At 44.3% G+C, this 15,135-nt stretch overlaps 1 protein-coding gene across 2 annotated transcripts in view; it reads left to right on the top strand.

The window, feature by feature from the left end:
- Nucleotides 1-1,222: 1,222 nt before the first annotated feature.
- The window catches only part of KCNQ3 (potassium voltage-gated channel subfamily Q member 3), a 391,330-nt gene continuing 377,417 nt past the window's right edge, over nucleotides 1,223-15,135 (top strand). Inside the window, exon 1 of one of the 2 annotated variants that reach the window (XM_077493360.1) lies at nucleotides 1,223-2,043. In XM_077493360.1, the coding sequence (XP_077349486.1) occupies nucleotides 1,745-2,043 (299 nt within the window). In that variant the 5' untranslated portion in view covers nucleotides 1,223-1,744. The remainder of the gene's footprint in view (nucleotides 2,044-15,135) is intronic. The other variant, XM_077493361.1, reaches the window with a different exon arrangement.

The raw sequence follows: 15,135 nt of genomic DNA, 5'->3' as shown, positions 1-15,135 counted from the left end.
AACTCTTGCAGCCAGAATACTGTGTATTAAACTCCTGCGGTCCTAACATCCTCAAGCAGTTAACCCTTTGCAGAAGTATGCAGTGTCCTGTATTAGCCCCATGCTGTCCTAACATCAACAAGCGGTAAACCCTTTGCTGAAGCATGCAGTGTCCTGTATTAACCCTTTCAGTCAGAATACTGTGTATTAACCCCATGAATTCCTAACATCTGCGAGGAGTTAACCACTTCCTGGAGCATGCAGTGTCCTGTATTAACCCTTTCCTTCAGAATACTGTGCATTAACCCCATGCAGTCCTAACATCTGAAAGCAGTTAACCCCTTCCTGGAGCATGCAGTATCCTGTATTAACCTTTTCATTCAGAATAATGTGCATTAACCCCATGCAGTCCTAAGATCTGCAAGCAGTTAACCCTTTGCTGAAGCCTTTAGTGTCATGTATTAAACCTTTACTTCAGAATACTGTGCATTAACCCCATAAAGTCTTAATATCTACAAGCAGTTTACCCTTTGCTGAAGCATTCAGTGCTCTGTATTAACCCTTTCATTTAGAGTACTGTATTAACCCCATGCAGTCCTAAGATCTGCAAACAGTTAACCCTTTAATTCCGAATACTGTGCATTGACCCCATGCAGTCCTAAGAGCTGCAAGCAGTTTACCCTTTGCTGAAGCATGCAGTGTCCTGTATTAACCCTTGCAGTCAGAATACGATGCATTAATCCCATGCAGTCCTAAGATCTGCAAGCGGTTAACCCTTTCCTGAAGCATGCAGTGTCCTGTATTAACCCTTGCAGTCAGAATACTGTGCATTAACCCCATGCAATCCTAAGATCTGCAAGCAGTTAACCATTTCCTGGAGCATGCAGTGTCCTGTATTAACCCTTGCAGCCAGAATACTGTGTATTAACCCCACGTTAACCATTTGCAGAAGTATGTAGTGTCCTGTATTAACCCCATGCAGTCCTAACATCAGCAAGCAGTTAACCCTTTCCTGAAGCATGCAGTGTCCTGTATTAACCCTTTCATTCAGAATACTGTGCATTAATCCCATGCAGTCCTAAGATCTGCAAGCAGTTAACCCCTTCCTGGAGCATGCATTGCCTATAGGTGATGGTCCCCAGTCTGCAGCTCAGCCTGCAATCTCTGCTCGCTTCCATCACTGAGTGTCTCCCTTGTGTGTCTGTGGATGAGAGCAGAATGCTATTGTAATGTTGTGTGATCACCCAGGGCCCCTCCTCTGCCCCCTCCTCCCCCATCTCCTCGGATCCCAGGGACTCTCCCAGTCTCAGGCAGCAGCAGTCCAGGCTCTCCAGTCTCCATCAAGGTGTGAGTGACAGCTGAGGATGGACCCCCGCCTGTAAGGGACCCATCAGCTGTGCATGCAGAGGAGGAGGAGGAGGAGGGGGCCCCCAGGAGGGGAGGGTGAGGGATTGCATTGGTTGCATGGATCCCTGTGATGACAGCCAGCTCCATCCTTGTCATGCTTGGCCCCATCCTCTGACAGCTCTCTGCATGGCACCATCAACAAAAATATGCAAATCAGCGGCTGTGTGAGAGGTGAGGCTGGGAGAGCCACAATGGGCCACTCCCTGACGTGAGATCGGGGGGCCCCTCCGGGAGGTGCGCTCATCGCTCCGCGGATTCGGATGCTGATGCTGCAGGGGGACCACCATGTAATTGTCGGGCGGTCGGGGCGGATCATGGCATTGGGCTTCTCCAGGCTCCCCCCCCAGCGAAGAGGAAGATGGGGCTGAAGAGCAAGCACTCCGAGGGCCAGCTGAAGGATGGCGAGGGGAAGGCGGCTCTAGGGGCCCGGGATCTGGAGCCCAGCTCCCTGGGGGCCGGCCTGGACAAGGATGGGACTCTGCTGCTGGTGGGAGCCGGCAAGAGGAACACCCAGAGCATCGGACTGCTGGCCAAAACCCCCCTCAACTACCCGAGACCGGCCAAGAGGAACAACGCCAAGTACCGCAGGGTGCAGACCCTCATCTATGATGCCCTGGAGAGACCCCGGGGGTGGGCACTGCTCTACCATGCCTTCGTGTGAGTACCGACCCCTTCCCATTCACTCCGCACACCCATCTATATCATCTATCCCTTTATACTCTACACTCCTATGGTATCCTTGTGTCTACAAATGGATCTATTTCTTTATACATTGTATATCCCCCTATATATTATACAATGTATGTATGTTACCCTTTATAGCATACACCGTGTACCCAGATCTCATAATAATACACAGTGTACATCTCTTTATATTATACATTGTATCAGATGGTCTACCTCTATCTATATTAATTGATCAATAGATCTATCTAGCTACAGTATCTGTCTAATCAATTATCTATCTACCTATTGCATACAATTTGTCTAGCAACCTATCTACCATCTACTTGTTATCTATCTATCTATCTATCTATCTATCTATCTATCTATCTATCTATCCCGATTGATCTATCTATATCAATAGCTCTGTATAGCTACAGTATCTGTCTAATCAATTATCTATCTATCTATCTCATTTAATTAGTCTAGCTGCCTATCTGACATTTACTTTTTATTTATCTATCTATCTATCTATCCCTATTGATCTATCTAGCTACAGTATCTATCTATCTATCTATCTATCTATCTATCTATCTATCTATCCCTATTGATCTATCTATATCAATAGCTCTGTATAGCTACAGTATCTGTCTAATCAATGATCTATCTATCTCATTTGATTAGTCTAGCTGCCTATCTGACATCTTCTATCTATCTATCTATCTATCTATCTATCTATCTATCTATCTATCTATCCCTATTGATCTATCTAGCTACAGTGTCTATTTATCTATCTATCTATCTATCTATCTATCTATCTATCCCTATTGATCTATCTAGCTACAGTATCTGTCTAATCAATTACCTATCTATCTATCTATCTATCTTTCTATCCCTATTGATCTATCTATATCAATTGCTCTAGCTGGCTACAGTATCTGTCTAATCAATTATCTATCTATCTCATGTAATTAGTCTAGCTGCCTATCTGACATCTGTTTGTCTGTCTGTCTGTCTATCTATCTATCTATCTATCTATCTATCTATCTATCTATCTATCTATCTATCTATCCCTATTGATCTATCTATATCAATTGATCAATAGCTCTATCTAGCTACAGTATCTGTCAAATCAACTACCTATTTACCAAGGATAGCTACCTATCTGCCATCTACATGTCATCTACTTGCTATCTATCTATCTATCTATCTATCTATCTATCTATCTATCTATCTATCTATCTATCTATCTATCTATCTATCTATCTATCTCATATAGTTAGTAAAGTCACCAATCTACTTGTCATCTAGTTATCTATTATCTCAGCCTCTACAGAACACACACTTAGTAGGTAGATATACTAAAACTGATATGATTTTCTGTTGATTGCATAAGTCAGATATAACAAGTTGGTGGTGATCAACAGTTCATAATGTTTATGTGACTTATTGTAGGCTCAACACATAGGAGTAATACTGTATCTGGAGGTATGTATATGTATGAGACTTACTATATGCTCAGCATATAGGAATAAGTTTGTGTTGTGTATTAAGGGATGGACAGTCACTGAAGGAACTGTGTACAAGAGCAGTGTATAGGCCTCCTATGTGAATACTTACTACATAAAATCACTTGTTCACTGTGTATTAGTTGGGTGCTAGATAGAAGTGTCCCATGTTCATATATGTGTGACAGCTGGAAGCCACATCAAATTTAAATGAGCCCCTAGGTTCAAGAGGGCCTTACGTGCAATATGAAGAAAATATATATATATATTGACTTCTGGCAATACAAAATAAGTAGTAGAATAATCAAATACCTGGTGTTTAAATTAGCATATCTATTTTTGGAACTCTTAATGTGAAGATATCCTTTCACAATATGTGCTATATGTTCAGGTAACTGTATTTTTGCGTTTGTGAGATTTTTTAATGTCCTTACTGGATTTGAAATTTCCATCTTCGGATCAGATGTGTCCCTATCTCCAAATGTGAAAACACAAGGATACAGGGAAGACACCAGAACTTGAAAGAAGGTCAGATATTATTGTATCCATAGAGGAACTAATATTTGGGTATTTGGTGTAATGTTCTTTATGGGTTCTACAGATGTTCTCGTTTTCCATAGAGGAACTTAATTTGGGTATTTGGTATAATGTTCTTCGTGGGTTCTGTGGATATTCTTGTATCCATAGAGGGACTCTCATTTGGGTATTTGGTATAATGTTCTTCGTGGGTTCTGCAGATGTTCTTGTATCCATAGAGGGACTCTCATTTGGGTATTTGGTATAATGTTCTTCGTGGGTTCTGTGGATATTCTTGTATCCATAGAGGGACTCTCATTTGGGTATTTGGTATAATGTTCTTCGTGGGTTCTGCAGATGTTCTTGTATCCATAGAGGGACTTCATTTGGGCTTTGGTGTAATGTTCCTTATTGGTTCTGCAGATGTTGTCGTATTCATAGAGGGACTTTATTTTGGCTTTTGGTATAATGTTCTTCGTTGATTCTGTACATGTTCTCCTATTCATAGAGGGACTTTGATATAATGAGGCATATCATTATATATCATGGATTCTGCAGACATTTGGTCTCAACCTATATTAGGACATCTTTGCATAGGGGTGCTGGAAGGATTAAAGTTTGCCCCAATCTACACAGGCATTGCCTCATAGTTATTCTAATTCTAATGCTGTATTGCAGGGATAGGCAATTAGTGGACCTCCAGCTGTTGCAAAACTACAAGTCCCATCATGCCTCTGGGTGTCATGATTGTGGCTGTCAGAGTCTTGCTATGCCTCATGGGACTTGTAGTTCTGCAACAGCTGGAGGTCCGCTAATTGCATATCCCTGCTGTATTGTATCTGCTTCCTTTCTTCCACTTGAAGAATCTTAGGTGGCCCCTTTTTTTAGTTTATTCAGATAAAAAATACTGGTATTGTCCTAATGCAACCAATCCTATTCAAGTTTTCAATCTTCAACGCTCATGTCCGCTGCAGGTTTCAGTTCAATTGGTTTCTATGGGCCAACACTGTCCACTTTTTAGACGTGCATAGATGGGGTACAAGTAACAAGTCCATCTTTAGCAATGAATTTTAATAAAACATGCTCTTCTTGTCTGTAACAACCAACCAGATACAAATTCATAGTCTTCTCAGCAGCGGAAAACTGTAAGGCAGAAAGTGATTGGTTGCTCTAGCCATCTTGATACTGCACCATTGTAATGCAAAGGGTTGATGGACTTCATTTTCTGAAGCACCGTTTATAAACGTTGGTACAAAAATACACAAATTGTGTGTCCAGTGTGCCCTTTGTATACCCATGATCTAACTGTCATAAGACATTATAGATCACAGGCAAAATGCACAGAGCCACTCAGAGAGGCTCTGTGCCTTGTGATGGCTGTGACCTGGTCACAAGTACACAAAAATAGTCAACACACCCTCCCCTTCGGCTTCTGATTGGTTCTCTTCTGATTAGTCCTTTTTAAGTAATGCTGCTTCCACTGATCACCAACGAAAGTGGGAAGCATTAACTACAACTGAGCAGCAAAGGGGAAAATTGACCAGCAAGAGGACACACAGAGCAGTAAAGGGGATATATTGGCAATAAATAGGCACATTAACCACCAACAGTTATGGGGCACAAACCACTGATCACCAGCAATTTGAAGGACACACACCATTGACCACCAACATTTAAAGGGACATTAATTCCTGAATGGGATCATGGGGGGACACTAGCTCCTGTCCACTTGTACATTTTCAAGCTGTTCTGTGCATTACATAATCCTGACTTCTGCACTCTACATGCTATATTTTAACCTAAACAAATTTAGAGGGTCATTTCGGGGCCTCAAAAAATGTGAACACTGGACATTTAAAAAAAATATTTAGCCCTTTTCCTTTATATAATAAGAAAAAAAAATACATGGTTATTAAATATGACTAAAAGAAGATATAAAATTAATTTGTGTACATGGTTGTATGATGGAGTAATTGTCAGTCAGACTATCACAGCACTGAAAACTATGGCCTGGTAAAGAAGGAGTAATACAGGCTGGTCATGAAATTGTTAAGAATGTTCTACAGATGCTGTGATATACTGCACTTGTGTTTATGGAGGTTGTCAGAGTGGGGAAATTAAGGCCATGGTTAAGCAGAAGAGATGAGCACAGTGCAAGTGTCCCACTTCCCAGTGGAGCCCATTGCTTGTTCTTGTTCTATATTCACACTGTTGGCTTTCATTCATCTTCCCTGGGTACCAGACCTGAGATGCTATTGGCTGAAAAGGTTGATATTAAGAACAATTTTGGACTGGTGTGAGGTATTTTTGGTTGACTAGCATCAAGTATCTTTGTATGAAAAAATACTACCATTAAGGTAAAAATAGGCTAGCCTCTGTATTCAGGTACTAATACATACAGACTATAGTCATGTAGACTTCTGGCCCCATGGTCATGTAGACTTCTGGCCCCATGGTCATGTAGACTTCTTGCCCCATGGTCATGTAGACTTCTGGCCCCATGGTCATGTAGACTTCTGGCCCCATGGTCATGTAGACTTCTGGCCCCATGGTCATGTAGACTTCTGGCCCCATGGTCATGTAGACTTCTGGCCCCATGGTCATGTAGACGTCTGGCCCCATTGTCATGTAGACGTCTGGCCCCATGGTCATGTAGACGTCTGGCCCCATGGTCATGTAGACGTCTGGCCCCATGGTCATGTAGACGTCTGGCCCCATGGTCATGTAGACGTGTGGCCCCATGGTCATGTAGACGTGTGGCCCCATGGTCATGTAGACGTGTGGCCCCATGGTCATGTAGACGTGTGGCCCCATGGTCATGTAGACGTCTGGCCCCATGGTCATGTAGACGTCTGGCCCCATGGTCATGTAGACGTCTGGCCCCATGGTCATGTAGACGTCTGGCCCCATGGTCATGTAGACGTCTGGCCCCATGGTCATGTAGACGTCTGGCCCCATGGTCATGTAGACGTCTGGCCCCATGGTCATGTAGACTTCTGGCCTAGGGTTGCCACCTCATGCCTTTAAACCAAACACATATTAATTACACAGGCTCTGTGGCTGATTAAAGTGAAGGTTCACACAAAAATGGAACCTCCGCTTTTCGGAACCCTCTCCCACCTCCGGTGTCATATTTGGCACCTTTCAGGGGGGAGGGGGGTGCAGATACCTGTATAATACAGGTATTTGCACCCACTTCCAGGAATAGACTCCCGCGGGAGTCACGCCCCTCCCCCCCGCTGTCTCCTGGGAAACACACAGGTCCCAGGAGATAGCAGGGACCAGTTAGGACGTGCAGTGCAACGCGCACATGTGCAGTAGGGAACCGGGAAGTGAAGCCGCAATGCTTCACCTCCTGATTCCCTCACTGAGGATGGCGGCGGCAGCTGCTGGCATTGCTGGACCTTGGGACAGGTAAGTGTCCATTTATTAAAAGTCAGCAGCTGCGGTATTTGTAGCTGCTGGCTTTTAATATTTTTTTGTAAGGTGGACCTCCTCTTTAAGGGGTTAATTAAACTCATGTGGTGCCTTATCTGCATTAAATTAGCCTCAGAACCTGTGTAATTCATATGTCTTTGGGTTTAAATAGATGAGGTGGAAACCCGTTGGCCCCATGGTCACGTAGGCTTCTGACCCCATGGTCATGTAGGCTTCTGACCCCATGGTCATGTAGGCTTCTTTCCCCATGGTCATGTAGGCTTCTTTCCCCATGGTCATGTAGGCTTCTGGCCCCATGGTCATGTAGCCCTCTGGCCCCATGGTCATGTAGCCCTCTGGCCCCATGGTGATGTAGCCCTCTGGCCCCATGGTGATGTAGCCCTCTGGCCCCATGGTCATGTAGTCTTCTGGCCCCATGGTCATGTAGTCTTCTGGCCCCATGGTCATGTAGGCTTCTGGCCCCATGGTCATGTAGGCTTCTGGCCCCATGGTCATGAAGGCTTCTGGCCCCATGGTCATGTAGGCTTCTGGCCCCATGGTCATGAAGGCTTCTGGCCCCATGGTCATGAAGGCTTCTGGCCCCATGGTCATGTAGGCTTCTGGCCCCATGGTCATGAAGGGCTTCTTGCCCCATGGTCATGAAGGGCTTCTTGCCCCATGGTCATGAAGGGCTTCTTGCCCCATGGTCATGAAGGGCTTCTGGCCCCATGGTTTGGTTACCAGATTAAAGAATAAAGAATAAATGCAAAGGCCAGGGAAGTGGAGGAGGCAGGGCCAAGCTCAACTTTTAAGGTATGTCTAGAATTTCACTAGTAGTGATGAGACAATATTTCCAAATTTGGTTTGACCTGAATTCAGGCAATTTTACCAACAACAATTTAAATGGAATTTTCCAATTTGAATTTTTTTTTGGAGTATTTGAGGGCCAAAAAACATTTTTCCGCGTTGCGCATTGCCACTTCATTTATCTCAAATTACATCTTCACGTACTAAGGGCTTGTTTACACTTGTGGTGACCTCTGAAGAGTGATCCATGGTGGATTGTTCTTTAGAGGGCATTTGACAGATGTTGTGAAAGCGATATGTTGCTGTGGTTGGGGTAGAAGATAATGGAGCAAGTGAGATCAGCATTCTCTAAGCCTCATTGGAGGGCAGGTGAGATATCAGTGATCAAATGGATCCCTGATGTCTCATTAAAGAGGACCTGTCATAACTAAATGCTATGGGGACTTTTGGTCCCCTATGTGATGCTTTTGAATAAAAAATATAAAAAAAATGGCCCCCAGGATGCACTGCATATTAGCATATTTTGGCAGGTTTACTGCTAAGCAATCCCACCCAACACTGTGGTGTCGGCGCTCTCTGCTGTTATGGGCGCTTCCCTATTCTCCTGGTCTTCCTTTCGCCTTCGGGCTGCAATGCTATTATAAAGGCACTATGCTTTCCTTCATGACCACGGCAATTTTAACTCGGGCTGCAAAGTTTGACAGACAGCACTGCCTCTTCTGGCACTCCTGGCTCCTCCCTTCTGAGTGCCCCATGGCAAGCTGGCCCAATACCAAGCTGGGCTGTGTGTGTCCATTGACACACGCAGTGCAGTTCGTCCCCCCCCCCCAAACACTTTATCCTCAATTAATTTGATTGGCAGTGGCTCCTGCTGCTGCCAGTGTGTCCAGTGAGCAGAGAGAGAGAGAGAGAGAGCAAGCACTCGGGCACAGCTTTGGATCAAAATAGGGCTCAGGTAAATATTTAGGGTGGGGGGGGCTGCGTCCCCCGCAGCCCCCCCACCCCAAATATTTACCTGAGCCCTATCCTAATGCAGAGGGGAAAAAAAAAACCTTCTTCCTTTACAGCCACTTTTATTCCACTTTAAGTAAAGTCTATTCTTGCTCTGGGGTCAGCGATCTAAGCCGGAGGATCATTATGGCAGCCAGCAATGTAATATGATTTATAATAAATTTCTCTATTCTGCAAAAAAAAAAGGGAGATGGTCTGATGTTATTGTTGAGGTGTGACATTGAGGGGAGTGTGGATCTGAGTGTACACCCCGTGTACCTCCTGTGTACATGGTCAGAGTGGTTGGGCGGGGGGGGGGGGGGGGGAGGGGCGAGTGTGGATCCATGCTGAGGATGACATATGTGTGTCTGTACCAGGATGATGAGTTCATCTCTCGGAGGCTGAGGATGAGCCAGGAGCTGCGTGTGATTGGCTGCCTCCTCCTCCGTGTGTGTCTGATCTGCTTCATACTGTATGCCGAGGAGATCTATAGAGGGAGCAGCATCACCTGTTACCATGGAAACCCTGGAAGGTGTTATTCCAGATTTTCTTCAGGTTATAATTAGCAAGTAAATAATAAATGTAAATATATGCATCTATCTATTTATCTATCTATTGATTTATATCTATCTATCTATCTAATGATCCATTTGTATTTATCAATCTACCAGCTACTGCATCTATCTATCTATTTCTATATATCTATATTTTGTGATCTATCTACCCACTGTATCTGTCTATTGACCTTTTTTTTTTTTTTCTATCTACAGTGCTGTGAAAAATATTTGCCCCCTTCCTGTTTTTTTTTTTCTTTTTTTTGCATATTTTCCACACTTAAATGATTCAGATCATCAAACAAATTTTAATATTACACAAAGATAACCCAAGTAAATACAAAATGCATTTTTTAAATGATGATTTCTTTACTTAAAGCGGTAGTAAACCAAAGTTGATGGGGGAAAAAATATCCCCTGCAAGGCAATGTCATACTCTGCTAGTATGCATCGCGTAATAGTGCATTATTATAGACTGAATCAGACTGAGACAGTAGTGCAGTTAAATCACACTTGTTAAATAATAATAAGAAAAAGGTAAACAGAGTAAAACATAGTCAAAACATAGCCAGAGTTCAGGAACCGGAATGGATAGTCAGACAAGCCAAAACATCAGGGAGCCAGAGAGGAGCGTAGTAGAACAGCAAGCAGGATCTGGAGCCAGAAGGAATGTCAGCCAAGCAAGTCTTTAACAGGAACACAGGAGATCGTCTCTAGAGATGTGACCAAGGCGAAGGCAGAGATCATCTGGACTGGATGGCTTAAGTAGGCAGGAGTGACGAGCAGGATATCATCAACAGGTGAGTACCTGTGGAGATATAGGAGCTGGCAATTAGCTAACAGCTGAGTGGCAAGCTTTGAGAAGGAAGGGCTGAGCCCAGCCCTGACATAGACTTACCTTGGAAGGAAGCCCTCCAGCACCACGCTGTTACCGCTGAGAGGGCTTCCATCCTCCCCTGGTTTTCCTTCCGGGTTCGAATTTTGGCACGGGCTCTGAAGGTCCAGCACTGTATTCCCGATCTTCAGAGTGCATGTTCCGAGGACGTCACCAGCTGCATGCACTCTGAGCATCTCCTAAACAGTTTAATGAGATATTCACAGTACCTACAGGTAAGCCTTGCTATAACGAGCAGGGCCCTCCTGTCTTGAATTGTATTGTAATGTCTACCCTAATGTTGTAAAGCGCTGCGTAAACTGTCGATGCTATATAAATCCTGTATAATAATAATAATAATAATAAGGGAAAAATAATTCTCCCCCATTGCTAAATCATGAATGAACTGTAATTAACCACATTTTTTGGAAAACTGAGTTAAATTTCACTTGTCACACCCAGGCCTGCTTACTACCAGATGAATCGTCGTTGTGCTCTCGGAGTGATTTTGGTAGGCCGGCCACTCCTTGGAAGGTTCTCCACTGTTTCCAAGTTTTCTCCATTTGTGGATAATGGCTCTCACCGTAGTTCCCTGGAGTCCCAAAGCCTTAGAAATGGCCTTGAAACGCTTTTCAGACTGATACATAACAATGACTTTGTTTTTCATTTGTTCTTGAATTTCTTTAGATGTCGGCATGATGTGTTGCTTCACAATTCTTTGTATCCCAGTCCGCCCTACTGGTTTCATCACAAATGACATCATAGTGTCATTTGTGACAAAAGGTGCCCCTGATGATGTCATTTGTGATGAAACTGGTAGGGTGGACCTGGATATGCAAAGGAACGGCGGCCATCTTTAAAGCTGGAATTCCATGGTGATATGCTGTGTTACTTCTATTCTTTTGTAAGTGCTTAGACTTAATACATTCCTTTTTATGGGTGGTTTTATGCTATGTGGAGTGTCTCTTTACTTATATGTGCATCAGACTGGAGAGAGCGCCTTTTCCCTGGAGGAATTTCACTGTGCGCATGTGACCACTTTTATATGTTTATTTGGTAAGCCTTGTGTTTGACCAATGACACCTGGGAGATCTTACATCCTATTTTCTCATCACAGCTTGTGGGACTCTTTTTATTCTGTCCTAGTGTATTTTCTGTTGTATATGCCTCTATATTAAAGTGGTTGTAAAGCCCTTTTTCTTACCTGAGCTCAATCTGATATCCAATCCAGTGATGTGCACAAAATCAGCGGCTCCAGCTGCTGTCTCTCTCCTCATTGGTCAGATTGATAGCAGCGGGAGCCATTGGCTCCCGCTGCTGTCAAGCAAAAGCTGTGACACGGGAGTGGAAGGGCGGGCCTGAGTCCCGCTGTCTGTGTCAATCGACGCAGCAGCGGGACTCTTGAGTGAGACCGCACGGGTGCCCCCATGGAAAGAGGCTTTTCGTAGGGGCACCCAATGAAGAGGAGGAACCTGGAGCGACATCGGGGGACCCCAGAAGAAGAGGATTGGGGCTGCTTTGTACAAAACCTATACATAGAGCACAGATCCTCCCCCTCCTGCACTGTCTATCTGGGGAAGGACAGCTAACACAGGCAGGGTAGCCAACCTGCACATGATCAGTTGTTTCTTTTATGCTGGAGAGAACAGTTTCTTGTTCTCAGAGCTAGCCAGGTAACATGATATTGACATCACACATGTGGGCGTGTATACAGGCTGCAGTGGAAATCTCCTCCTACCTGAACTCTCAGCACTGGAGAAACGGTGCAGTTTATCACTGACCCTGGTATACAGATTAGCCAAAAGGTATATAGTGGCAATAATGTATTGTAAAAAGAAGATTTATAAGCTGTGGGCACTGTGAAGGGGGGGGGGGGGATGAACTATTTTCGTATTACTGGGTTTAGTAATAATTTAACCACTTGCTGGTCAGCTGCCGTCACAATCCCACGAGCCATCATAGCTATACGTCGGCTCCTTTAAGCAGGATAGCAGACACACGTGCCTGAGGCACAAACTATTGCATACACACAGTTGGACAAAGTTGTCAGAAAATCCGATCATACTTAACGTGATGACGTTATTTCGTTAGGACAGGACTACGTTCAGGCTAGTAGCCAATAGCTTTGGTCTAGGAATTTGATCTGAGCATGCGTGGCACTTTGTCCGATCGGAATTCTCTACACATGATCGGACAAAGTCCGATCGGATCATGTTGTCGGAAAATTTTATAGCCCAGCTGGAAAACTTGGTCCGTCGGATAATCCGACGGAAACAGTCCGATGGAGCCAACACACTGTCGGATTATCCGACAACACGGTCCGATCGGACATTGTCCATCGGAATGTCCTACCGTGTGTACAAGGGCTTAGGTTTAACTTACCTCCTCGTAAAATTAATTTCGATTTGTTTGACAACTTCTGTCTTTCATGAATCCATGCTGTCTGTTGCTTAAAATGTTATTTATTTTCTAGAAAAAGCTCATATGTGGTCTTTTACTAAACTCTCCCAATATCTTCCCACACCTCTGATATAATCTCACTGCGTTGGATGTTGGCATGAACAAGGCCTGAGTGGTAGCACAGAACCCTAACCATGTTGTCCAGGACGGCTATCAGATGTAACTCTCCAACGTTTTTTTGTGTAACAAATCATTTCTGAAACATGATACTATCAGCTGAGATTGGTTTTTCTATGGCCTACATCCACAGACAAAGATATATTGGGTTTTCATTAGTCACTAATTGTCAACCCGAATCTTTCTGTGTTTCCAGAATATGTGATACTCCAATCCTCCTTGTTTGTGTACTCGGTATTATAATAATAATACAAAAAATCATATATTTTTTTATGCAAGGGTTTATTATTGGTTAGAATACCGGTAATAAGTGTTAGGCATTACACAACTGATAAGTCTGATGAAAGGGGAATTCCCCCAGAAACTTGCATCTCTCTGTACCGGAATTCTGGCACTCCCAGGCTTGTGACATCATCCAGGGGGTGTGTAGGCACTGACAGACGCAGAGCTGTCCCAGAGCTGTAGCGGGTATCCCGTCCAGCTTGGCCAGGCTTCCCAGCACTCTTGAGCCTCGGAGCGGACCTGTGGTCACATCAGCTGCCGGTATACCACACTACTTACTGTCTCCATCGTGTTTGTGAGTGCATTCTTACATTTTGTAATTCATAGTTACATATACCTACTGCACTGTGATCTCATTGCGCTGGATTTCTGTCTTTTTTGTTTATCTACATTAGTGGCCTCCAAATGCCCGTGGTCTCTGGTGCAGCCCTTTGCTTTCTTTTATCTCACCCATGGGTCATTATTTCTCTTGCTGTCAGCAATCGTGGGGCATATTTCCTGCCACTGATACCAGCAATGGTACTATTCCTCCCATAGACACCAACGATGGGGTATTATTCCTTCAATTGACACCAACAATGGCACACTAATACTCCCCCAATACCAATCATGGGGCATTGTTTACTCTCACTGACACCAAGACATTTTCTACTCCTACTGGCCACACTCTGGCCCCCCTTAAGTCTGAAGGACAGTAAATGGGACCTTTGTTTAGAAAGTTTGGAGACCCCTGATCTACATAGTTCATAAGCATCCCTCTCTGTTCCCCCAGCAGCATTGGGTTTTTGCACCTTACGAGAGATGCTGGTTTTATATGTAGCGCTCACTTTCGAAGGAGCCGCTGGTGCCGGGGGTGGGTCCCCCAACACTGCACAGCCAGGCAACAAGTATTCTCCACACTTTCTCCAGACAGAGGAAACAGTATTTGAGCTTAGTTTTTATATTTTATTAGGGGTAATAACTTGGATGGGGTATAGGCAGGGTTTTTTTTCAGCGGGAAAGTGGGGGAATGCAGTCCCGGCACCTCCAGCATTGAATGTATGTAATGGAAAGGGATGCTGGAGGGTCTATTGATGCTGGCTGCTGGTGGATCTATTGGAGGTCTACTGTTGCTGGTGGGAGATCTATTGTTGTTGGGGGACTTATGTTGCTGGGAGGTCAATTGTTGCTGAAAGAGATCTATTGTTGCTGAAAGAGATCTATTGTTGATGGCTGCTGGGGAATCTATTGTTGCTGGAGGGCATCTATTTTTGCATAGCAGTCTATTGTTGCTGGGTGGTCCACAGTTGCTAGTGGGGGATCTATTGTTGCTGTTGGGGGTCAATTGTTGCTGGGGGGCATCTACTGTTGGGGGGGGGGGGTCTATTGTTGCTGGCTCCTGGAGAGTCTATTGATGCTGGGCTGGCTGCTGGGAAATATGTTGTTGCTGCCAGGGTCTACAGTTGTTTGGTCCACTGGTCCTGGAGGTCTATTGTTGCCAGGGAGGGGCTATTGCTGCTGGCTGCAGGGGATCTATTATATATTGCTTTTCTTGGCATTATTAACAAATTCGATATGAATT

The sequence above is a fragment of the Lithobates pipiens genome, unplaced genomic scaffold, assembly GCF_037356315.1.
Source record: "Lithobates pipiens isolate NorthernLeopardFrog02 unplaced genomic scaffold, aLitPip1_a1.2 Scaffold_19, whole genome shotgun sequence".
Lineage (NCBI taxonomy): Eukaryota > Metazoa > Chordata > Amphibia > Anura > Ranidae > Lithobates > Lithobates pipiens.
This window is presented reverse-complemented; position numbering and strand designations above follow the sequence as displayed.